The sequence below is a fragment of the Rhipicephalus sanguineus genome, chromosome 3 (assembly GCF_013339695.2).
Source record: "Rhipicephalus sanguineus isolate Rsan-2018 chromosome 3, BIME_Rsan_1.4, whole genome shotgun sequence".
NCBI classification, from domain to species: domain Eukaryota; kingdom Metazoa; phylum Arthropoda; class Arachnida; order Ixodida; family Ixodidae; genus Rhipicephalus; species Rhipicephalus sanguineus.
In genome coordinates, this window is record NC_051178.1 from 53,747,967 (window position 1) to 53,774,707 (window position 26,741).

Here is a 26,741-nt window from a genome sequence, read left to right on the forward strand (position 1 = left end):
TTCTTGGAATCTTCGTCCTTGGATGCACAGCCTTGATGTCAGGATTTTGTTCCGTTCAGCTTCGTGGAAGTGGACGAGGTTATGACTGGGCGAAGGAAGGAGCGCGTACACAAGGATGAGAAAGCGCTGCTTCTGCCTCGGGAAGAGAAGTGGAGGGTCCCGAAAACGATGGCGAAGAAATACCACCAGCACGCGAATCTACTGTGCGAGCATCTTAACAAACATATTCCTACAGAGAAGCGGGAGAGTCAGGCACCGCGGCTCGTCACTGACGTGGTGCACCGATCAGGAGAACAAGCGTCGATATTGGCAACCTTCTCGAAATTCGGGACCTCGCAGGGTTCGGGCCCCAGCAAGAAACGTCGCTGGAGGTATCTAGGCACATGGAGAAGACTCCCAAACGCTGCAGCAAACCGTCTGCAGGAGAACCTGAGTGCGGAGTACACCACCAATGCCACACCGAGATGGAAACGACGGAGATGGAAGCGCGCACCTCATTTACATGTCGGATGAGCAGGCTTCGTCACCGATTGGCGTCTGAGACGCGGTGACAGTGCAAGAACAGCTGTCCGAGTGACGTGACTGCATCACGGACGCGATAGTCACAGCCTGTTCCGTTTGTTTCGCTACGGTCCGTGCTGAACCGGCCGGTGCAAACCCTGTCTGTAATGGAAGCCACAAAATGACTGATGTGACGTTTTTTGTCCTCTCCCCCTCGGAGGATGTTGAAAATAGAATAGTGGGGCATAGTCTTGAGGGGGCGACAGGGTCGAAAGGAGGAGGAGAACGAAGAGGGGATTCGGAACTAGCCTTCATTAAGTAAAGACGTGTTCCTGATCTATGACCATGGGTCCTCGTTATTTATACTCCCAATCTCTACCCTCACAGCTAAGCTTTTTACCACAGACCTCTTCCATCCTCTCCGTTTACTTCCTTCGCTCCAACGTGACTCCAAGTGTGTCCGCCTTTCTCTGACCCGTCAAGATCAATGGTTACTGGCCCAAGCGAGTATCTCCCCCGTTCCCGTGTACACCTACAGCTCTCACATATCTACCCCGGCTCCTAACCTTCGTATCGTTCCCGTGCCTCCAATATGTGCCCGTGTTCTGCCCGTCATCACGCGGCAGCGCAGTGCCATTGTCCTCAATTCCTCTCGTCGGCGTAGCCTACAGGATGCCTCATTCATTGCATATCAAGATACATGAAGCTACGCTGCCTATCAGTGGCACGTTCATGCCTTTGAACCAACGGCCGTCCCTGCGCCCTGCGGATACACTTTCGCTCCATATCCTTGACATAGCCCACGCCCGACTGTCACTTTTCACTCTTCCCTCTTTACCAGAGCATACGATCAAGTCACATTCCTACGCGTCTATCGACCACTTACAGAACAGCCCATAAGCTCCTCGTTTACAAGAGATCGAGAGAGCGGTCTCCACACCGCAAACTTCTTATGTCTTCCTCCGCGAGGTCTCTGAGCGTTCGAGTTTTGACGGCAATGAGCTGCCCACCAGGTCGCCCGTGACATTTCTCACCGAGCATGGTTGACATCTTGGCCTGGGCCGTCGGATGGCGGTGGGAGAATCTCGGAGGGCGGCGGTACTTCCTGCACCGTACACTCAGGGAAGTGTACTTCCAGCTCCGTCTCGACGATCGCCTCCACCTTCCCCCTCCTCCATCCCTCAGTGTTCCGGAGGCTCGCATTTTCCGGTACATTTAAATGAGTGCATTAATCATCCTCTCTTGCCTCTTTTTTTATAACTATCGATCTCACCCTTCCTATCCCAACTGCCCATCTCTATGCGCGGACCTTTCGCATTCCCTCTTCTACTGCCTGGTTGCTCAGGAATTGGCTTCCTACTTTCCTACTTCTCTTGCCATCACCGCCTATCTTGAATGGATTAGCGCGAAATGGGAAGAATAGCGTCGACATGTCGCACAGGCGGCCGAAATGCTCGGCCTCTAGACTAGGGCTGAAAAAAAAATCACTTAATACTAGTCGCGTTCGACGTTTCTAAGTGAAGCTTAAACGTCCTCCAAGTATTCTCTTCAACGTGTCTCACGACTTGGGCTACGTAGACGTGCGGTGCAATTATGTGTGACGATGATAGCGGTGATGACATTTATATCTGACGAGACGTTCTTTGTTCACTTTACGCTTGAGTTGCCAACGCAGTGGTGTCTGCCTTATTTTTGTGCAGCCCCACATTTTAGAGCTTTTTTTATGAATACCCAGAAGATTACTTTAATACTGCTGTATGAGAGGCAATAAAGTTTTTTTGGGTGAGTGATTTGCTTTCTCAGTTCCGGCTATTTATATTTAACACATGGACAGTCGCTATCTTCAACATTCCTTTGCTTGTTTATGAACTCAAGTTCTTGGGTTTTCCTTTTGTTTTGTTGGGCCTGGAGATAATGTCACTGGTGTTAGTCTGATGTACTTAAATTTCCATGAGCAGGTTACAAAGTAAGGTGTTGCAAGCCTGATCTTTGCAACAACCTACAGTGCTACGTGATGAATTAGATCAGAACACTTACTGTTCTGCTTATTCTATTGATTTAGTAGCGCTTGTGACTATGTGTTACCTAATTCCACATTCCTTTGAAGTGCGTGTTACGTACTAGCCATACATTTTATCTGGCCGTTACTCTCGACAGTTTATTTTAATATTTTTTATAAATGTCTAAGCTACACATGCGTAGTCCTATCGCTTGAGTATGCGCAAATGTTCTTTGAAGACTGTTAGTTCACTTGTGTGCCGTTCCGGGGTGTGTGGGTGCATATATATATATATATATATATATATATATATATATATATATATATATATATATATATATATATATATATATATATATATATATATATATATATATATATATATATATATATATATATATATATATGTAGCATTGCTTCTGAAATGAATTTAGTTGCGAGTGTCGTGTCTTTCTTGTCCGCATTGTCCTCGTCAACAGTACGCTACTTCACCATACGATGTAATGATGGCACTGTTCCTTGTTAACCTACATTCCTTAGGCTGTCTCATAACATCAGACCTCAGTGCTCAAGTGGCGCATTACAAAGGACAATTATCAAGGTGATAACTCTAATGTAAAATACCTAGCGCTGGTTTCTCCTACGGGGGTGGGGGCGCTGTTGCAATTCAAGTACAACTCATGCATTGCGAGTACCATAGCTACAGCTTGTGGTCTGTAATTTCAAGAGCTAAAGTATGCAAAACTGTTCTCCCACTATCGTCAGATAATAGTGCCATGTGCACCTACCACTACGCTGTTTGGAAGAAGAATATGACAGTGTGCATTGAAGCAGTTGAGGTATTTTAACGTCACACATTCACCTGATCATCTTAGTATTGTCTCTCTTGACATTGCAGAGCTAAGGCTGGATCTTCCGAAATCTTCTCATTGAACGACATGGAAGCAATTCGGGCCTTCTTGAACCACAAGGATTTTCTATATCGTTCGAAAAATTGGGTCGTGAGGGAGATTGTTGAGCTCGGTAAGCACGGCTACAGGCCGCCAGACATATATTATTATGACGGGACGCAAACGGGAGCTCACTCGAGTCCCGTCCTATTATTCAGCCGATTTCGATCGTCACTATATAGAACACATCACTACTCGCTGCACTCAGCTTTTTTTATTCGTACGTTTCATTTTGACCTGCCCTGAAAAATCGTTTCTATGCCACATTGTGACTTGTTGTATTACATGTGATACAAGAAAAGCGTTTAAGAGTTCTTAAAGATAAACAGCATATTTCTATATAAGGTCACCTTATAACAAAAATGCTATGACTTAATCAATGATTGTTCTGAGTGCGTTTTGAGAACGCTTTGTAGATCACCTGTGCCCAACGCGGCTACTTGCAACGGCAAAACTTTCGGCGTCATATGAAGGAAGCAAGAGAAAAAAAACAGTGCTAACTGGACTAAAAACAAGAGTAGGTACCTCTTGGGGAAAAAGAACAACGTTGCCACGAACAGATATGCTCTCAGGCACACACCAAAAAGTTTGTTAATAGTCTTTCTTCATTGCTGACGGGTTTGATTAAAGCTTTAGCGTCTAATTGATGTTCGCCGATGGGTGATGTTTTGAATAATGCAGGAAAGTAGAACAATATAGAAATAAGTCGCATACAGGGGTTTGCTGCGAACAACACCCTTGTGTGCATTTGAGTGAATTTTTTTGCTTTGTATACCTTCAAATGTGGTAAGGATGACGTAGGACTCTAGTAATGACGGCAACGAATTACAAAACATGATCGAATACCTAAACTGAGAAAATAGTAGTTGCGCAAAATATTAATTTGCGAAAGGCAAAGATATTGATTAATAGTCCGGTGGAAAAGATGTTGACTGGCAACCAACCTCTGTATCCGGAACAAGAATATCTATACTTAGTGTAATTACTGCCATGGATGCATGCTCCTCAAAAGTGAATCTACCGAACAATAACCCTGTGTGCAGCGCTGTCTGCAGGCATTGCCAAATAATGACAATCAATTGACCGCCTTCCACGAAGCGGAAGCTCTACAACCATTGTATACAACCAGTACCAGCACATGGAACATAAATTTCAAGCATAACACTTGGAGGATAACAAATAAACTCGAGAATAAGTTAGGAACCACGAAATGGGCGATGAAAAGAAATGGGTTACGCATAGCGTTCGGAGACTGCCAGAGAGGACCCGTGGCCGAGGAGCGCAGAAGGTTAGATGGAGTGAAGAACTCGTGAAGTTCGCAGGCAAGGAATGGAACAGGCTCACCTACGAGAGGGTAAATTCGAGACCATTCGGAGAATTATCCGTCATGTAGTGTATTTGAAATGGACCGAATATGATAGTGACGATCATGGCTTTTTTGTCAGTTAGACCACACGTAAAACTAGAAAAAATTACACCATCTCCCGCTAAAGGGGACCATGAGGCGACGCGAAGCCGGAGCACTTGCACGATCGCGTTCCGTTGGCGTTCGTTGAGCATGCTACCGACCTCGCGTCGTGGAACGCGAAGAGGGACGCTACGCGCGTCGTATCTTCCATCTAGCCTGGCCGTTAATTCTCAAAGGGTGAGCGGGGAACGCGGTCGACAGGCGGGCGAGAGGGGGGCAGCATGGGAGAGGAAAGAGAAGCGGAGGGGACGCGCATGCGCTCGAGCTCATCGCGGCGTTGCGCATGAGAGAATTTCGGCATGTCTAGCCCGCGTTTCAGAGGAAGAGTGGAAAGGGAGATGGGAGAAAGAAAGTGGAGAGGGAAAGTGGAGAGGGGCTGGGGAGAAGGTGAGTGGGGAGGAGGTCTGTGGAGAGGGTATGCGCATGCGCAGTAAGGGTGGTCACGCCGCACACCACCACCACCACCACCGGATTGAGCTCCGCCTTAAGATACTTCGCATCTAAAAGCAACAGTTTGCAACACCACTGCGCTTTTCTACGGTGAGGCGTGTAGGCCGATATGCTAGTCTATGGTGGTTGGTAAGGTCTACGAAGCATAGCCCGAACTAGCTAAAAAATTAATTGCACCTGTCGGTTTCAACGTCTGGAGTTTTTTAACGTACTTATTTGGGGGGGGGGTAGGATTCAGCGGTTACGGAGGCGCGCCATGGGACATAAACCGCCGCTTCTCATTGAAGATTCTACGCGAACTTGGATTTGGGAGATCGGCCATGGGAGAGATAATCTCTGTAAGTATTTCTTCGCTTGAATTCCTTGTGCAGACTACATTTTATGTCAGATTATTAAATTATAGTATATTGAGGTCCGCACTTCACGCACATGTTTAGCAACTATAGAGATGCCCATATTCTTATATACCTTTATATCTGATCGATAATGTCATGTGAATGCCAGGTTCAGTGTCCTACAATTGCTCAGTGGATAATAAGTAACCAATCTCGATGACGGCTCCGGAAAGCTTTTCGCGGAACACTGATTCATTGATGAATTTAAATGCGTGAGAACTTTTGCTAATGGGAAGTATGACCCAACAGCTGTGCATGAACACGCAAAGTGATGTACAATACGTACACTAGGTATACACTAAAAAATCTACGCCTTAAAAATTTCACTCGTACTTCATGTTTCTTTGTCGGCCTCACTAGTCATTTTAATGAGATATTTGCTGTATCTGAAGTGTTCTAGTAACAATTGAATTATGCAAAATATATCATCCCTTTTTATGCTTGATCTAACAGTGGATAGCTGCATAGACACGCAATTGATTTCGTCATTAATCTAAACCATACTGATTAAATAAAGCATACGTATTCTAGAAATACGGAAGTGCTTAAAAACAACTTTACTTGATAAATATTTATTATCGCCTGCGCAAAAATGGAAGACTCATTCATTGAAAATCAGTCCTGCGGAATCCGGCAAGATGTCGGAAGGGTTAAGAAAGGAAAAATAGAAAACCCCCATATGTAGCACGAAGCCACAGGAAATCCGTATGGGTTTCCTGTGGCTTCGTGCTACATATGGGGGGTTGTCTATTTTCCCTTTCTTATGACTCATTCACTGATACAGCCTTGACCTGGTCAATGCAATAGCTTCACTGTTCAGCCAAATGGCCGCTATTGACAAAATTATAGGTTACAATTTGAAAAATAACGGAGCAGTACATGATTAAGCTGCCAGCGTTTCTGAATACTTTCGCACTTCGAAAGATGCGAAACTATTTGAAGCGGTAATGCGGAACCGGGCTGTCTGATTAATGTATTATTCAACAACAAGAAAGTATCTCAATGTCGGCAGAAGCAGCTGTCGTTCAGTGCATGGAACAGAAATAAAAATGAAAGAAACTTCTGCTAAAGAAGCCTACATTCACTTCGAGATTGATGGGTCTTCCAAGGAATATGTGAAGTTTAGTTTCAGTTTCTTATTTCTTTCAAATACAAAACTACATGGTTAGTATTGTGCAGACACGCCTCCCGAAGTCGAACAATTGCAGTTGGACCTTCGCTTAACAATAACGTTGAAATGATTATTCATTACAGCATGTTAAAATGTTGCGGCAAACACAATGCCATCGTGAGTGATCACAAGGCTGGACAGTGTGGGGTCGTTGATATGTTAGACACACGATGTAGGTACGCTTAAAAAAGCGTCTGATGCTCCTTAACGATGCTCCTTAAGGCTGCCTTCAATAGCATTGACGCTGCTTCAGGAACCTACGAATAATTGATGGATGTATAATTTTCACAAAAATGAAGATATTGTAATTAAGGAAGTGTAAGCACCGCGATTGCAGGAACAAGAACGCAGGCTCGCGTTATTGTATATCATCTGTTCGCTTGTGACCCGTCCTTTTCTCACGCATTCGCCCGGTTCTCTCATACTTGCGCGCAGGAAGGATCTCGACTTCTGCTGAATAAAATAGCCGAGTCCAAAGGACAACCCATAGATCTGTTCGACCTCATTCTGGGCAGCGTTTCGAGCAACTTCGAAGTGCTTCTTCTTGGTTACCGCTACCCACTGGAGCACCCAGAACACCAGCTTCTGTGCCAGGCACTTCGTGATGAATTTAGGACTACCCGGGACGGCAGCGTGCTGTCATTTTTTCCGTCTTTGGCAAAGGCTGTAGCCAAGTGGCTTCCCTGCTCGCAGACGGCCACACTGTTCGCAGCCATGAAATGGATCGAAAAATTCTCGAGGTGAGTCGAAGTCGTAGCCTTGGTGCTTAGGTATGACACGCGCAACGCACGCGTCGCTTGTATCGTCAGCAAGGACTTGCTCGTTCGCTCTGTTGTCTGCCAGCGACAACTTCACCTGGTCGACGCACGCTCCTCCCAGAAACTGGTCATTAGTTAACGTGCATTAGTTTGCGGGAATTAGTTTTGAATGCTTAGACGGTACGAAATAGCTTTCAAAGACATTGATGTGGGTTCACATCCATTCTTTCAGTTATCGCTTTAGATATTTAGGTTCCTTCTGAACTCTATGCCATGGAGAGACATTGCAGAGACGTTGAGGCTGCTGGGCCAGCAGGTGAAGTTCACTAGATATTCCATGAAAAAATATTTTTTTAAAGGTGTAATCGCGAGGCTATATATTATGTATTCTTGGAAATAGTGTGAAGTATGTCTAGCTGTTCAGTTAGTACTATAATGTGATCAACTATGTATCTTCACACCAGGCTTAACAAGCACTATTACAACGGTAACGATCGCTGAGAAACTGATAGCCTCTGCTACATATTTTCTGATCTCTTCCATTAGTATTACGCATAGGTATGCATGCTACCGCCAGTACTCCCATCCTCACTCCTGCACTTCGCGAAGCTCTGCCTATTCGAACCAGCGTCCTACGAATATTGTGTATATTAGTACACTTTTTTTAATGTTCAGTCACTTTAAGCAAGGTGAAACTAATGTTCTGCACTTATTTTTAAGGAAGTAGTAGAAATTTGAAGGGCTCGTTTTTTCTTTGTTATACACAATATTAATGAGCACTAACAGTGAATAATGCCAATGAAAGTATAGGGGACGTTATTCGCAGTAAATGTAATGTAAATTTGAAGAATGAAAAGTGGACGAAAGGATAGCTCACCGCGGGTAGGGACCGAACCTGCGACCTTCGAACCTGCGACCTGCGACCTTCGAGGCTTAATACTTACTCTTAGTAATATCTTCCTAGCACTCCAGCATATGACCATTCCAGTAGCACGTATCTCGTTTTATCATAGTAACATTGAAGGAGCTGCGGATTTCGTACTACTGTCCTCAGCTGCACAACACACTAGCCTCTGAATTGCTTTGGTGATAGTGTGTTTTTCAAAAGATTTATTGAGACCACGTACTGCTTCTGAGTTAAGTTGAATTCTTTCTTTGGTGTCGCTGTGTGAATCATTGAATAATAAATTCACTCAAACACAGCGTGAACTATTAAGCCAGTTGCCCTTTTGTGATTCGCGCAGGCAGTATATTGACGCATGCTTCTGACGGTAAATGAGGCCATGGTCGAACCGGCAAAGATTTAGCTAATTACTAGGCGGAGGTATGACTTGAAAAACGAAGCACTCGCGGTGCAATAACAGCAGCGTGCGCGGTCTTCGGTCGGCGATTCTTTCATTTCAAACGTGTCAGCATTTACAGATTTTTATAGTATATTCCAGTATTACGCAAAAATGTTCCAAAAGCCGCGTGAGTTCACGATTCTAAAATATTTACTCCGACTTAACGCAACAAAAATATAACAAATTACATAAACGTTTCGCCACGTATACTGGTGGCATCCTCAGTGTACACTGGTACCAAGTGAGAGGAGGTCGCCCATTTCACTGTTAGTCACATATGTCCCTGTATATGTGCGGTAGGGGGCCGCGGTTGTTCTTGTAAGCCGATTGGTCGCGACGGATGAACCACGATTCCAGGAGTTTTCTTTGCCCCCACCTTTGTTCCCGAGCCAGCGTCGTCGCACTGTTGAAGTCGAATGTATGCCCTGTTGTTCAGCAGTGTTAGACGAGCTATGTCTTGGAACGCGTGGCATGGGTTGCATTAGCGACGTTACCTTTGTGTTCCTTGAGCCTCGTGGATCGTTTCCTCCATGTTTCGCCGATGTAAGTAGCGTCACAATCTCCGCATTGTACTTTGTAGACGACCCCGCTTAGATCGTTCGCAAGTGTGCGGGCTTTAGTCTTAGCGAACACGTGTCCCAAGGTATATTGAGGCCCAAAAATGGTTTCTATACCCAGCGGCCACAAGGCTGTCCGAACACAGTCGGATATACCTTGAACGTAAGGAATAGACACATTCGAGGTCTTCTTTTCTCGTGGCGCACTCCTCGTTCATTTTCGCATGCGCTTGTGGGTGTGGTTAATAAACGTCCGGGGGTAACGCCGTCGTTCCAGCGCACCAACCACGCTTTCCACTTTAAGTAGCCGCAACTGCATCACAACGTGACATGAAAGTCCTCACGACGGACCGTTTGTGATTCATGATTTGTGGTACACGATTTGTGGTAGCTGAAGTAGTAACGATGCGCCAGAACACAGCATGTGGTGAATCGCGCGCAATGATTGCAGCAGCAAGCACATAATGAACATTAACACTTGCTATGCACCTATTCAAAGCGTCATCATTTGACGAGAGAAACGCCAAGGCACCCCTCACTAATCGGTTAACGTACGCCTGTCCTCTTACATATACCTTAAAACATTAATGTGCACTAACAGACAATAATGCCAAGGAAAGTATAGGGGATGTTATTAGTAGTAAATGTAAGGTAATTGTGAAGAAAGAAAAGTGGACGAGCTCATTCTCAGTAGCTCAGTTGGTAGAGCATCGAACGCGTTATTCGAAGGTCGCAGGTTCGGTCCCTGCCCGCGGCAAGTTATCTTTTCGTCCACTTTTCTTTCTTCAAATTTACCTTACATTTAATACTAATACCATCCCCTATATTTTCCTTGACATTATTGTCTGTTAGTGCTCATTAATATTGTGTATAACAAAGAAAAACGAGCCCTTAAAATTAACACCTTCTTTCCTTCATATACCTTACAGCCTTTCAGGGACGCGATAGGCAGAGTTCGTAGCTTCAGCCGTGAACGCGGCAAGGCGTTCCGCTTCCCTCTGGCATGTCTCTGCGCTCCATAGCACTCACTGCGTGACGTACGGCCGTCGACGTCATTGCCTTTATGTGCCGCTTATCGCAGCAGTTTCATTAGTCGGTGCTATCGCACTGGAAGCAGCAGACGACAGAGAAACGCCATTAGTGAATGGGGAAGCTGCACTACTCTGGCGACTAGGCGTCATACGCTGACACGACACGGAATGCAAAGCACGTACTGCGTCTTCACTGAACCGAATCAGCGCATACGGCGCATTGCATCGACAGTACAGTTTTCTGCAATAATTCGCTGACAGTAAAGAAGCGCTCCATGTCAGCGCTAGTTAGTGTAATGATGCACTACTTCATTTGCCTGCTCCCATACGGGGACACCGCCCCCGTAAACCGTGATCACTGTGAGAGGAAGAACGTGAGGTATATATAAGGCGCGTTCGTGAATCCTCGTGCGCGTGATTCGGTAGCACAGTGCGTAGAAACCCCGGAACCAATCGCCGCGGCCCGAGAGGTCGTGCTTTGGACGCCCAGGTCATCCAATTCAACGAAACTTCTTATTCTAGTTTTTGTGTGTCATCGCTTCATGTGAATTTTACCGTCTTCACTTCCGTAACGGAAATGACGTTAGTGAAGTCTTGGTGGAACTCGGGATAAAATCACTTTCGTGTTAAATAAGAGTTCAGGAATAAAATCTTAGCTCTAAAGAAAGATTCTACGTTATTTCATCACCTTATCGTTGTCCATACAACTGCGCCACGACAGACAGTTCTTGGGCACACTAGAAATTATATATGGCAATGTTTCGGTAATCTGGACGTAAGACAGTGAAACCTCGATTTGCTAACCTTATAGTTACTGCGTAATTCCTGAAAGGTTATCAATTTATTTCTCCTGTGCGTAGCGGTGCGTTTTTTCCACACTGCGGAAAGGAGATTAAGTACAAATTATGCAGTGTTTGCACTATCAATTCTAGGATAATGATCTTGCTGACGCAGAGTATTTTATAGCACCCGCCTGTCCGACCACATGGACGCGCTCAATGAAAAAGATGGAGGCGATTTTATTGCTGCCTACTTAAGAAGGACCAAGGAACACAATCAGAAGAAGGAGCCGGCGTATGGCTGTGAGTGTCTCTTGTCCTTACATCCATTGAATTATTATGATGAACTTCAGAGGAAGCTCACCTGCATTTACCGCGTGTGTACGGAAACTACAAAAGTGGTAACTCATTACTAGCTTCCTCTAGGATTGTACAACCAAAAGAATAGGCCACTTGTTTTTGAGTCCCGCTCCTATACAGTAAGAGAAGCAGTAGAAAGCGTTCGGGCCCCATTAATTACTTGGAATGTAAGTGCTCATTATTCATTTTGATGCTCCGCCCCTGGGACGATCCTGATGTCTGAACGCATTTCTCGGCTACCTTTGACGATCAGTTCTGCTGCGACGAGCGAGTAGATTCCGAACGGGACTGCATACCACGTCTGCCTATAGTACGCCAAGAACTCCAAAAATACGAAGTTTAATTGCTTAGCTGAATGAGCGAAAAATACTTACGGTTCATCATAATGTCATGCCAATGTCAATCTGGAATGTAAAAATAATAACAATGTGCTTGATTGGGCTGGTTGGTGCTCCATGGTAAACAAATAATAAAAACAGCGCTAAACACGGGACGAAAAGAGGACACATACACGGCGCTGAAAATTATTGAAAAATTATTGCTTAGCATAAAGTTTAATATATATGTAAATGGTTCGCATCTTCATGCTTCTCAGGCGTCAAAGTTCATTCGGTATAACTGAATGGTGTGGTATTACTGGATGGCTCAGTTCATTAAAAGAACAATCACATGCCCGTTGTGTCTTAACGGGTAGAAAGTTACTTGATGTCGCTCACTGTAACGTGTTTATTTCGACGAAGAAAGTTAAGCTCGCTGCTTTCCTGACAATCGCAGTGCCCTGCCTGGTTGGAAACATTGTTAGTTTTTTGGTTGCCGGCGCTGTCAGCGCGTCGGCCTCGCTGATGCGGGAACTGCTGCTAGTCGCCGCCAACCCGGACACAATCCAGGAGCGCATACGGAAAGAAATCGACGCTGTCGTGGGCAGCGAGCGCCGACCGGCTTGGGATGACAGAGTCTCGACTCCGTACACGATGGCATTTATCTGGGAGACACACCGGCTCTACACCATTGCGCCACTCGGACTGCCGAGACGGTAAGAAGTTATCTTATTGTTCGAGGGGCTCGACTGTTCCCTGCTTCTGTGTTATCCGCGCGAGAGCCCTAAGACAAGGAAGTAATAAGCAATCATTGAATGGGGAATGTTGCTGGAGCCAACGTTCCAGCAAGTGGACTGGTCTTCTTCAAGGTAGAATGTTGCTATCTTCACTATCAACGAAAGTTTGGAAGTTTGTGGGAAGATCTAGACGTCGAAATGTTTGCTGCAGTGATATTTCATATTCAACTAGTGCTCATTATTACCGCTTCCCTTTTCCCCTGAACTGAGCTTAGATTTAGATGCATTTTAATGAACACCTGATGGTCAAAACTACCGGAGCCCTCTAATGTGGTATCCCTCATAATGATATCATCGTTCAAGGACGTAAAACCGCAACAATTATTATTACCGGCTCTTCAATTTCTGCCATAAATAAGGAGTAATTTAAGCGCTAAATTCTTGTTATTAGAAACATAAAGAAGTAACAAATATTGTAGCTAGGAAGAGCAAGACAAGGTTAATTGGCCGGTATATGTGATGGACGCAAGTGCTATGGCGAAAGTGAATTTAAACGAACCAACAAATAAATCGCCGAAGATGGGGACAGAACACACACATCCGCATGACACGGTGCAGTTCATCGCCTGTATTAGCTCGAGTGGTGCTAACTTTCTGGTCACATTTATGAGCTTTTGTATACAAGATTTTAGCCTGTGACGGAGTTAGGCATGTGAACACGAAAAGCATTTTTCAAAGAGGTGTACACGTATTGCGCGACATGCTAATATTTCTATGGCTTTCCTCCTTCCCCTTCTCTTTTTACGCCTAATTATGTTGCTGAGAACAAGAAAATCCCAATGATTCAGAATGGAGTACCGGTCACAGCATGTCTTCGAAGTGGAGGTGCCACATGAAGGTTTTATTAAAATGAAGAAAACATAGAAGTCACCAAGACCTGACATCGAAACGGTCTTTGGTCAGTCTTTGCTCGAGTTTTAGGAAGTAACTATACACTAAGAAAAAAGAAACACTAAGAAAAAAGAAAACACTAAGAAAATTGGCCGCGTATCTGCGTGCTTCTCTGCAAATTTCGTCTAAAGACGATAGAAGAGGCGCTTCGTGAGATATGGACGCCATCTGGCAATAAGTCGGGAAACATGAGTACTGTGTTGCGGGCTGGTAGTCCCGGCGCAGCAGCAGGCGAAGACCGGCGGTGACCAACGCGACCGGCGGGGACGCCAGCCAGCCCGAACACGCGGTTTGCCGGGAAGCGCCGAAGCAGAAGGAACGTCCGCATTCAACGAGTGCTCTCCACACACTCTTTTATTTACACGTCGCCTGGGTAAAACAGGAATGCCAGAGCGCGCCCCATGGCATTCATACAGTGCAATACGGAACCGAAACCGAAACACAACAATGAGCTCGTGCAGAGGGCACGGAGGAGGACAAGTTTCAGCGCAGTCGCATTTTCAGCGCAGCTTAAGAAACTAGGGTCTTAGAATTCGTATCTATGTATTTTCTATTAAAGGAACACAGCACCTAATACTTAACTAGTGATGTTGCGCCTCAGATATGCGTAATGTTTGCTTTTTGATCAACAATGTACACAAGTGTGAACCTAGTCATCCGTTCAAGGTGGCTGGCCCTTGGGCAAGTGGTTCAACTTTGGCCTGGTGGCTGAATCGAGGGACGTGCCGACAAACAGAAAGACAGACAGACAGAAAGACAGACCAAAATTTCGGCGTTTAAGTTCCCCAAGAAAGACTATCGTCTTTATTAAACTGGATCCAACATCTCGCGACACCATGTTTTGAAGACGTAATAATTCTGATGATGTTAAAAAGGCACTCCTGCAGTAAGTAATCAAGCTTTCTCGACACTAGACCGTACGACGGGCCTCTGAAAGGGGTGATTTTAGGCTACCGATAGATCCTGTATCAGCGGCAAAAGAGTTTGGATCAAGCAGAAGACATCTGAAGAAAATATCAGCATGTATTGCGCAAGGTAATGCTCATGCCTTGTAGCAAAGAACTTTATGAGCAGACCGTGTCTTGTGCACTGTGTCGGAACGGGACGAAAACCAAAAACAAACAAGCGACATTTTTGACCGGAAGAAAAATGTAACAGAAACTTTATGCATTATTTCGTTCTGGAGTGAACACGAAATTTTTTTATCGTTTTTCGGTTTACAGCAAAACTAGGAGATCCGGAACAACCGAAGTATGCAACGTGATCAATAAGGCATATCTCAACACATAGTATTAGCGCGTACCTGAGGCAACAATTCCAACGTAAAGATGTGTTGAAATTGTGCGAAAAACGAAACCAGCTTCAGAGACATTTACGTTAACGCAAGTGGCCTTTCATGGGCATGTCATGCAGGCCGACGTGGACAGGGCACTCTTGGCGCTGAAGTTTGTTTTACGGGAACAGTGGTCTCGCACATTAGAGAGTACAGTCGATGAACCGCTGCTTCTGAAATCGTGCTCACTCCCTTGACCTAAAGCATTGTGCCTGCTCAAAATATTCGTAATATGTTTTTGAGAAAATATTTACTACGACTTTGAAGGGTGCTTGTTTGTCCTAGTTGGTACGAGTTCGTGGTATTGTTACCTCCGCTCTGAAGAACATGAGAATAACGTGTTTTGCCCCTGACCTACTTTCCTAGTGCACGTCCCCGCCCAAGAGCCAGCAAACTCAGTCTGTTTTTTAACTTACTTTTTACTTCTACTTTAACATTTTTTATTAATTTTTTCTTCCCCTTGGCGATGTAGAATAGCGAGCCAGCGATTTGCATACGCCCGCTAAGTTATCTGCCTTTTCAATAAAGAGTTCTCTGTCCCTCTAGTGTATAATGTAAAAGAGTATTCTGTTGTGCAGATATGCACTAATTATTTCGATGGTTGCTCTGGCACATACGCACTCGCAATTTCAAGATCTCTAGATTGATAGCGGAGACATGCAGTGAGTGCGTGGGGTTATCGGCCGCCCTCAAACACGTCATATCGCATTCTATTACAGCAATTAAATATGATGGTGATTCAAATTAGTGTGGACTCATTAAATCAACTAAACTACCGTGAACCACAAAGACCGAGAAAAAAACATGGTTGATCCCTCCGTCATAGGAACCGGAATAAAAGAATGTAAAGCGTGCCCTTACAGAAGTAACTGAATGTTTACTGTACACTGATATAACAGAGTCTGCATAATGTATATTGATGTCTGGCAGCTATGGCACCTTTTAACGTGGATGTGCCCACTTTGATGATTGGTGGTACATCTCCATCCCGACGACTAACGTCCCTGCTAAATGATTAAAGAAACCCTTCTGGTAGCTGTAGTAGTTAGCGGTGAAAGCGTAATCAGAGAACTAGGTGTGATATCCAGAAGAGCGTCGCATATTGGACGCAGAACTTGGTCGCCATCCCGCGGCATGTTTGATTGAACACCACGGCCGGACAAGAGGGAAACGCAAAGCGCGTCGTGCCGTCCCGGTATAGGGAGCCTACATGACCGGCCGTTTTAGGGTGATGTCAGCCTTTGACCCACTACATGCCGCCAACGCACCGCCGCCCGCCAAAACACAGTGTTGCCAGACAGCAACGCCGCGCTGGGAGCGGCGGCTGGCCCGATTATGGCGGCGCACAGAAAACTATGCATCTTGGTGCCCGCACTGCGTCTACTCCCGGTTGTACGGCGTCGAGCGTTGCGGTAGCGTGTTAAACGCTGCCGGTGAAGCCCTGGATGCTGCGTACCACTCTGCACTAACCACAACAGAAAGAGCGTGAGAGTGTTCCGCTTCCCAGCGAGCCCTGGCCGACGACAACTCTGGCTGGCTCAAGTGAAGCGAGACGGCTGGGACAGTGCGTCTCGTATTTGCTCTGTGGGCACTGCGTATTTCGTTCAGTTTTAGGGGCGAAGCTCCTTAAGGCGGCACCCGTTCGTCCCTCGTAGTCGTAGTAGTAGTGCGTATTTGACCTCCAAGGTGGTGCCGGTGGGAGATTTTTCCTGTGCGTTGTTGAACAATAAAAAATTCGCAGCGTGCGCGTTAACTAAAAGCCGAATTCTTCTGTCTCTCATTCCCCATTAGCAGCCATTGGCATGTTCCAGTAGGAAACGTTAGTAGAAGTAGAAGTATAAGTGTTAGCTAAAAGCCGACTTCTTCTGTCTCTCATTCCCATTAGCAGCCATTGTTTACCTCCAAGGTAGTGCCTGGTGAGATTTCTCCTGTGCGTGATTAAACAATAAAAATTTTGTTCAAAACGCCGTTGATTGATGAAATAAACCTACGAAAGACACCAGATGTTTTGTAAAAGCAAAACGAAACAACGCCAGATGTTTCTAAAGCAAAGCGAAAAGACGCCAGCTGCTTAACGAAAGACGCCACATGTTTTCTAAAGCAATGGTTTTCTAAACAATGAAAATTCACAGCGTACATGTAAAATTAAAGTGAGCTGCAAGTCGTCATAACTCATCGAACCTTTAGTATAAACGCGCCCGATCTCACGTCGGTGATGATGTACTGGGCAGAATTCACGGAAGATTCACGGTTTACCGATGAACCTCCGCAGCTTCGCCCACTCATCATCATTCACTCCGTGGATATGCTGTGATTTTTTGCTGCAGCACACGTTATACGGGTTTCACGGTGATCGCGAATGCGTAGATAACGATGTTGTCGTTGCTGCGTCGACGCATTGCGAGTAGGAAGCCTACAAACGGGATGCATCCGAGCGTCCGTACGAAGACGCGCTCGCTAGTCTGAGCTGTTGCCTCCCTTGCGTGAGTTCGCGTCAGCGTAACCTCAGTTATGTCACCATAGGGCTCCTTATGCCTTTGCCTAAAATGACAAGTAGAAGGCGTTCTCATTTCGCTCTATTATATTGATTCTTACCCCGGAAGCTTTCTGCACCTAACGTGCTTTTGCATTGCCTCCGCGATCATAGGCAGTGCAACTTTTTAATTTCCACTCTCGTAGTTAAGCATTGCCTCCGAGATGGGCACACGTTTCACCAAGCGACGATGGCGTGTGATGACGTCATCATGTGAGGTCATGTGATGAACTCAACATGAAACGTTATGATCACATCACAATTTTCGGAGCTCTCTGACATCATGATGACGTCACAAGGTCGGCTCCTTGATGACATCGATTGGCATTCAGGTCATGCGACTTTCGATGCGCCGTCGGCTCGCACGCATTCACCTATCCAGCACGTGACCTCTGCCTACCTTTATTCCGTTTTCTTGAATCAATTGTGTTGACACCACCGCCGACAGTGTGTGGCGATATCATCATACGTGTTACGTCATAGTGATTCTCAGGATGACGTCATACTTTTGTGTCATACCATGGTATTGTTAATTGATGTATCGCTCGTGTTGACGCCGACACTGGACGCCAACGATGGTTACATCTCGCGTTGGGTGCATCTAAGACTTTCGCCTTAATAATGCTTTCGCCTGAAAAAGGGCCTTTGAATACACAGCAAGTGACTGTTAACCGTGCAGATCACGAGTAAATCCATTCATGGCAACCCTTGTGGAGAGCAAGAGTGCTTCGCGTAGCTGGAGGGAGAGGCGGCTGGCCCCAATATGGCGGCGCACGGAAGACTATGCTGAATTTGGTGGAAGCTGGCAACAGCGTGCCCCAGCGCCCGCTGGTTTTGGCTGAGTTTCTTGAAGGCATTTATTAAGATGTATCCACCCTAAAAACGGCCGTTCATGTAGGCTCCCTCATAGAGTTTCCTACAATACTTACTAGAGGGAACTCTGGCGCTAGTGTCTATGGGAGCTATAACGCATGGCGCTTCAGCCAGCATGGGAATGATGGGTAGTACACAGATTTGTCTAAACCAAAACACAGCAATAAACAAAGCCACAAGTGCGTTTAAAGCCGTAAGTACGAAGATTAGGCAAATCTGTGTACTACCCATCATTCCCATGGTGGCTGAACGATCGCAGCGCCAGAGTCCCCTCTAGTTAATTTTAGGAAACTCTATGGGCTCCCTATCCCGGTAGCCCGGCCGCGATTTTTCTAGGGGCGAGCGCGTGAGCAGAGAACGCGGTGTGACAGCCATGTGAGGCAGGCGCGCGTCGCAGAGCTATGAGCGAGGCCGACGCTTTTACGACGCTTGGTTAAGGTCGCCACCTCGCGGTTTGTTAAGGCATTGACAAAATTGAACCATGGCCTCCGAGATTAGCCGGTGGTGCGCCGCCGGCTAATCTCGGAGGCCATGATTGAACTTCTATGGAAAACGCGCCGAATTGGAGGGACGTGTAACGCGTTGCAGGCGCTAATCGCGGATGCCACAGTAATGACGAATTTATTTTACTGCTCCCAGAGGGCAACACTACCCCGCCGACCGGGAGAGTGGTAGATATAAAAGACGCGTTTCTAAAGCAGCTAGAGAATGTGACCGTGGCGCAATGGATAGCGTGCCCGGCATCTGTTGTTGCCGACCGTGCGGTGGTGGGTTCGATGCCCGTTGACGGAAGTTTTTTTCTTTGCCATCTGATCGTGTATATTTTTTCTACGTCATTTCCGTGACGGAAATACGTCACTGAAGTCTTGGTGGACCCCGGCATAAACACATTCGTGTTAAAAAGGCAGATATTGTAAGGTTTGACAAGTTCATAATAGATAGCCAGTGCATACTTTCTTTACGTAATGCCGCAAAACGGTTTGTGCATTAGCGAATTACGGGGGATAATATATTACTGCCAATATGATTATCTAAAAAAAATTCGACGCGTAATAACGCGTGCTTACTAAAAATATTTTCTTGCAGAGCATACAAAGATGTCGTCATAGGCCAACACTTTATTCCGAAAGACGCGACTGTGGTGCCAAACATATGGGCGGTGCACAACAATCCGGTAATTTGGAAAGATCCTGCCAAGTTCGATCCAAAGCGCTTCTTGAAGAGTGACGGCTCCCTATCCAAGAAAAAGTTCAAGAAGGTGATACCCTTTTCTGTCGGTGAGTACTTTATATTGTACAATTGAATACTTATATTTTGGTTATTTTATAATACGCCTACTAATGGCGTTGTTGTTTAGTGATTACTTAGCTAATGCTGCCATCCTGCAATTCGGTACAAGAGAGGGATAGGTAGACTTCCATTAAGTAAATCAGTATGATACTCGCACAGTGAGAAGTGCTGACTGCCCTAATAGTATAGCTTTTCAAAAACAAAACGCTCGTACATACGAAAACATGCACGGTTTCCCGATGACCAATACGTTACCTTCCTATGGTATTCCAAAAACACGTACATGCGCTGGCTCTCATGAACAGTGTGATAAGCACCAACTTAAAGTGCAAAAGCTATTTTCTCGCATAGGACAGCTATGCCGAGCAAACGTAGCTGGTTGGCAGCGTTTTATCAAGTGTTGAAGCCGCATCAACTCGCCTTCTACGGGAAATTCGCGCGTCGACATAAATGGATGCCAGTTATCCCATAAAATAACTTTTCGCTGATTACAATAGTGGAGCAGCGGATTAGTGTTGGCCTGTAGTGTTACGGAGTTATGAATGAACTTTGGTTATGAAAGCGTGTTAGTCACGTATATGAGGGTGCATAGGGGACGATATTTAGAACACGCGCCGTTGCGGCCCTCAGCCACAAGAAGAAAAAAAAACACAAAAATATACCAGCGATCATTCATCTCACTTATCCTAATTTAATGGCCGCAGGTACAAGTTAAAGCTAGTTTGACTAGCTTCAACAACATCTTCATGTGAGTCTGTTAGATGGACTTTTCTTTCGCCTGTCGTGAATCATTGGAATTAGTGCTCGGCATAAGGGGTACTTGAAAGGTGCGTTGAATCGGGAAGGTGTTACTTCATGCAACTGGGACGCATTACCATGCTTCGAGTGAAATGACCATTTTAGCCTTCATTTGCTTCGTTAAGTTTTCGAAGAATGGGCGTGTGCCGTAGTTTTGTTTTGCGCACTTCCTTGTAGCTTTATTAAGGTTGCTTCTTTCGTCGGTAAAATGATTGATGTGATGAAAGCTCCCCGTATTAACGTTCCAGGTAGAAGAATGTGTCCTGGAGAAAGCTTCGCATCGGTTGAGATCTACGTATACCTGACAAGCATCCTGCAGAATTTCCACGTACTTCCAGTAAAAGGAGATGTAGTCGACGTGAACTTGAAGTACGGTGAAATCATGCTGCCTGGGCGTCAGATGCTGCGATGCATTCCACGAATTAATGCAGCAACGTGATGTGATGAGTCGTGTAATATCATATCACTTTTGTTCTGACCGTGGATGCTTGCGGACATGGTGTACGCGTGTAAATACCCGAGGATCCGCAATGGATCCCTGATCGCACGACGACTACTGCGCAAATGCCTCATCATGGGTGGGGCTCGGAGAGCTTTGGTGAGACCTGGCGATATTTTGCGAGACCATCTCGGGCGCCGAAGACATGGATGATGTAAAAAAACTTAAGTAATAAAAAGTGGTCAAAGGTCACCTGACGCTCAGGTAAATGAAAATGTGTCCATCGACATACCAAATGTCACATGATCTCAATGTCACAGAACACCATCACGGACGCCACGAACACGTAAACAATCGCCCAAACTTGTGGCGTCATTGTGACGTCATGTGAAGTTGTGACATGACTCCATGGCATGACGTAATCTAATGGCACACACCTGACATCGCTTGGTCAAACGTGGGCCGATGCCAGAGGCAACACAACACCACGTGAAGTGCAGAAAGCCTGGCGAGTGGGTGGCGGGTGGAGGATCAATGCAATTAACTGAAGATAACAAGAACTAGAAGAAAAAGGGTATAGCTTTCGCAACTGCCTTTTCTTAGCCAAATGCGTACAGAACCTTCTGCCTTTTATGTGCTAGTCTGTATGTGCCGCTCTTCAATCTTTCTGACGCAGGGCAAAACAGACTGCGCTCATGGTGAAACAGAACGAGCGACGACACAGGCGCTGTTAATAAGAACGAGTAGTAAAAGGATGCATAAAACAAAGCGGGACACCTAAGAACTATAGGAGATAAAAAAACCGACTAAATGTGGTAGTGGTGCGAGCCTCGTCCTGTTTGACTACATTTTTAACGCAGAGGGGATAAGATTACTTGACTAGTATGTAACTACCACTGTCGACAATATGTGGCTTCTTTTCATGTTAGCTTATGCAAATATCACTTTACGTTATACCTTGTAGAGTTGCTAAAGCGCTCAAAAGCTAATAAAAGATTACCTTTTAAGGACAACGACGTCGCGAATTTCGGAGCTTGCTATAGCCACGGACACGATGATGACAAGCACACACGGAGATCATGAAGATGAATAGACAAATTGATGATGGTGATTACAATACTGCGCAGATGTGGAAGAAGCGCTTAATAAAAAAGACTTCTCATTAATCCGCTTTCAATGATAAGATTAAACATAACTGCAGAAATTGTACTAAGCTCCGCTGCCTCCGGTTTGGGATATCGCCACAAGGATGCTTGTAATGCGCTGTGTAATTTCATCCAAGCTACCACAGGTACACCATTTTAATTGTGACTTCAATTATTCGTAAAGAAAAATATTTTAGCATCTAAGAAATTTATTCGAAATTTTTCTGATGAGATTAACACGGCAGTCTCGTCTAATAGCGAAATCGCATAGTAATTTAATTGAGGTAGTTATTTCATATGGTACATATTTCCTTTCATTAATTTTTTTTTATTTGACATTGTTCAAATTAACTTCTAAATTTTAAACTACTCTAATATAATATTAGCTTCTCTCATATTTAAACTACACTTTCTTGGCCAATCCCCCAGAGTGGGCATGTGCAACAGTGTTGAAGGCAAAACAAACAAGCAATGTATACACTATTCCCCCCAACCCCCTCCTACGTGTAAGGGGTTAGCATGGCCACTGCAAGTTAAGGTGACGAGGAACGTCGCGTATAGGGCGTCATGCGAGAGACGTGAACAACCTCGGTACTGCGGTAAGGGCGGTCGGTTGGGACTGCAAGTGGTGTAACGCGAAAGTTAACAGGCGAAGTCTGCTCCAAAACTAAGTACGGCCCGACGAACTGAGTCTGGAACTTGTCGCACAGACCAAGTGAGAGAAATGGTGTCAGGAGCAGCACCTCGTTACCAGGTAAGAGTAATACAATGTGATGGGATGTGTCGTAAAGGGTTCTTCCTCTCTTGTTGCGTGACTTCCGTGCTCATGCGAGCATGCTTATGACATTAGGCAAGTCAGGAAATGTATTCTTCGTCAGAAGACGGGGATGAATATGCATTTCTGGTGAAGAAAGAAACGTCGAGAGAGGAAGTAGACGAACGGTCGTAAGCGAGATAGAATGGAGAGTAGGCGGTTGCGCTTTGAACGGCCGACTTGTAGGCGAAAGTGAGGAACAGTAGAAGTTTACCCCAGTTTTTAATGCGACAGCGTTAAAGCGCTCGTGTTTCAAAAATTCTGGTGCCGGTGTAGACGTCGGCGTCGCTGGCTGTGAGCGAAAAATCAGCGTTGTCCAGGAGCGAAAGTTCGAAATAGACACAAACAAATAAATAAAACTCGCAGGCTCCCTTATGCATTCACTGAAGACGATATGAAGGCCAAAGTTATCTCCTTGCCCTTCTCAATCGATGTCTTGATCTTGTCCCGCTGCATCCCGAAAGCTTTATGCACCGATCGTGGTTTAGCACTGCCTCCTGGTTTAGCACTCCCTCCGTGATTCAACTGAATCTTATTTGCCAAAATATACACGAGGCCCACATTTGAACAAGATATGACGTCATTTGATGATGGCATCATGTGACGGCCCACCACGTGACGTCACAGTGACGACCTGATGACCAACGTTACTAGAACAAACTCAGTTTCAAAGCTCCGTATCTCCGCCAGCGAAGGAGGGTGGTCCGAACGGCGGTCGCGAGAACTAGCGGCGCTGCAGTTCCGTCTTGCGCCACTATCGGCGCGTCGTCTGCTGCCACGGCATAACGCTGCGGTCCGCCGCGCAGTTGCTCGCGGCAACTTTCTTATTGTACTAGTTAGGTGGATACTTAAGTGGATATGCATAAGGTCGTCTGTATGCATTGGCCCGCGTGCGTTGTTCATTGATTGGCTAAGAATCGACGTTCGGTCTATATTGCCACGCCCACTTCTTGTTTTATTTTGATGTATTCGGGTTTGACCAGCAAGGACGGTTATCGCTCGACGCTGTCCGCCAAGCAGTGTTCGAGAAGCTTCACGATTGTAGTAGATCGTTTTGTTAAGATTGCGCGCCGCACGCAAATGTTCTAGCTTTGTCGAGAGATAACGTCGCCACCAGCGATATCGCTGGAAAGTTCGATAGCGCCTGTATCAAAGCCGACGCGCTTGACCGCTTGTTAGTTGATCGACGGTCGACGCTCTGTTCGCCGCTATTAGTGTATTGCTGTAGTTTGACTTTCAGTTTCCCGGCCACAAGTTCGGCCAAATAAAGAGTTTCATCTCGAACCTGCTGACTGCTGCCTTCGTCGACGTCACGACCCTGTGACAATATTTGAGCTGTCTACATTGCACTTAACTTCCAAACATAGGAGTTTCTAAGCGAATGAGGATTTTCAGCGTAATTTTTAAAACTACCACCACAATTTTAGCCGCTGCCGTCTTATGTAGACCAAGAACAACCCAACCCGTTTGTGAAGGCCTTTGTAGTGTACAAGGAAGCGTACTTACTCGAGATACAAAAAGTTCTAGAAAAACAGTACTCATGTTTCTACAATTTATTGAAAAAAACTTTCTCGAAAAACATCACCAATGCTTTGCAATGTTTACAAGACACGTTTTCGCGACGGTTAAAGGGATACTGACCCAAAATCGGAAAATTTTACGAGAACTCGGTAAATGAAATCTTAGTGTGCGATTACATCCAAGAGATGTCGTCTCTGAGCAATTTTTTCAGCGGATAGTTGTATTTTCGGTGTCGCATCCTTCAACGGTGCCTTAAACAATTCGAACAGATCGGCCGTGATGTGAGCACCCTATGTTATTCGCGCGTACTCTGTTGCTAGAAGAGTCGTTAGTATTCAACTTCAGTTTTTTAACTTCACCGAGCAGATGTTCCATGCCCGCAGCACTTGTTACACTGTACGACAGCCGTTTTGCGTTTCGTGCTGTAGCCGTTCACTACGCAGTTAAACTGCTCGTCAGCTACAACTATATTTTGCACAAGTATAAGTCTCCGTTCCCGAAGCAAAGTGTGGGATTGGGCTAGTTGGTATTCCATTATTAAACTGCTCAGCGCAAAAAATTTGACACGGTACACATAGAAAAGACGAAGACCAGCGCTGGTCCTCGTCTTTTCTATGTGTACCGTGTCAAAATTTTGCGCTGAGCAGCCCGTTCCCGAGCCGGCGAGTGTAAAATATTCCGCACATCTTGTTCGATACCTCGTCGTAAAATCTCTCGAAAATCCACTGCTTTGAAGGCATAGCGACAGCTGACAACTGATGGAATGTCAGTGTGATGCAACTCTCAGTCTAGGTAGCGTATATAGGTAATCGCCTGCCTTTCGTTTTGCTGTTCTATTTCTGGCGGCTCCTCCAAACTGGGCACTGGGCTTTCGCGGGACGCCGTGCGTTTTGGGGGGGATTTGCGCCTAAACCCCGAAAATTTGGCTTTGAAATGTGGGGTGGAAGTGCTGGGAACAAACGCGGCACGGCACCGGGCGCGAGTTCCCACTTTCCACGTGGGATCAAAACTTCTTGTCCCTCAACGACACGACGATAGTGCTTTACAATGTCGTCACTCTCAAAATGAACGTCATAGACCTTGCATTTCGCAGTAAGCTTTCTATCTTTGCGATGCGAAGCTTGAATGGCGTTGGGTCTTTTGGAGGTCCGAAGAAGTGTCATGAAGCGGAGTCGTCGTTGCGGTAGCCACTCTTGCAGCCCGGCGCAAAGCAAGTCGGCATACCGCACTGTGAATCTGTTCGCCCTCGTTACGCTTCGTACATCATGCACGTGTCTTCGTACAAGACGCTAAGCCTGGTCCAGAACAGTCGCAAAAATGACGAGCTAACAAAGCGCAGACGACGCTGTAACCCACGTGCGCTCGTACATCGGGCGGCGCAGATCACAACAAGCGCCAGCCGCGGGAGCTAGACGTGACTGCAGCGCCACTAGTTCTCACGACCGCCACGCGGACCGCCTCTCCGGCGGAGCTGTTAAACTGAGTTTGTTCTAGTAACGTTGCTGATGACGTCACACAATTTGGCGATTGGTGATGTCATGGTGTGACGTCATCGCATGACTATGATTTTTTGCATCACTCGTGTCGCCTTCACGCCGCGGGAGCTGACGGTCAATTTTCGCGTTCCATGACGCATCTAAGGTCACCGCCTTAACAAATATTCGGTTCGAGGGGGAATCAAACCAAGGTTTTCTGCGCGGCAACCAGGTGTTCTACAACAGAACTCCCGTGCTCGAAATTCCTTTGGAAAAAAAACACCATATGAAGCTTGGGTAGTGTGAGGAGTGTCATTAAGACATGTTATATTGCTTGGCAGAAGCATAGAATCACACCAGGCGCCAAAACATGCTAGTTGCTGAACGAGTGGTTGGTCTAAAGGCACATCAGTCAGAAAGAACGCAGACAATAATAATTATCATTATCATAAAGAGCGTCAGCAACGTTTTCCGCTACGCAGGTGCATGCGCTGCTTTACGGACCTGCAGCGGGTATCTAGTCAACTCGCAAATGGAAGAATTATGTCGTAGTGGGCACTTTGCGAGCACCCGTACTTGCAGTACGCATTCCAGGATAGTTTGAAAGGGTCGCTTTACGGGCGCACAGACGTTCCTTTTCTTGCGGCACGGTTTAGGTGTCCACCGAGGAGAGAAGCGAGGCTAGCGATGGAGAAGCAAGGCGAGCAGGGTCCGATTACTCTGTCGCGTTCTACTCTTGAAGGCAAAGCTCAT

General features: G+C 45.9%; 1 protein-coding gene across 1 annotated transcript; it reads left to right on the top strand.

Annotated features, from left to right (window-relative positions):
- Positions 1–1,540: 1,540 nt before the first annotated feature.
- Positions 1,541–21,153, top strand: LOC119386647 (cytochrome P450 2J1-like). The gene is made up of 8 exons (XM_049414004.1): positions 1,541–1,710; positions 3,399–3,523; positions 5,600–5,706; positions 7,370–7,674; positions 11,590–11,705; positions 12,537–12,795; positions 19,593–19,783; positions 20,843–21,153. The coding sequence occupies exons 1-8, from the start codon at positions 1,541–1,543 to the stop codon at positions 21,031–21,033; spliced, it is 1,464 nt and encodes a 487-aa protein (XP_049269961.1). The 3' UTR covers positions 21,034–21,153.
- The last annotated feature ends 5,588 nt before the right edge of the window (positions 21,154–26,741 follow it).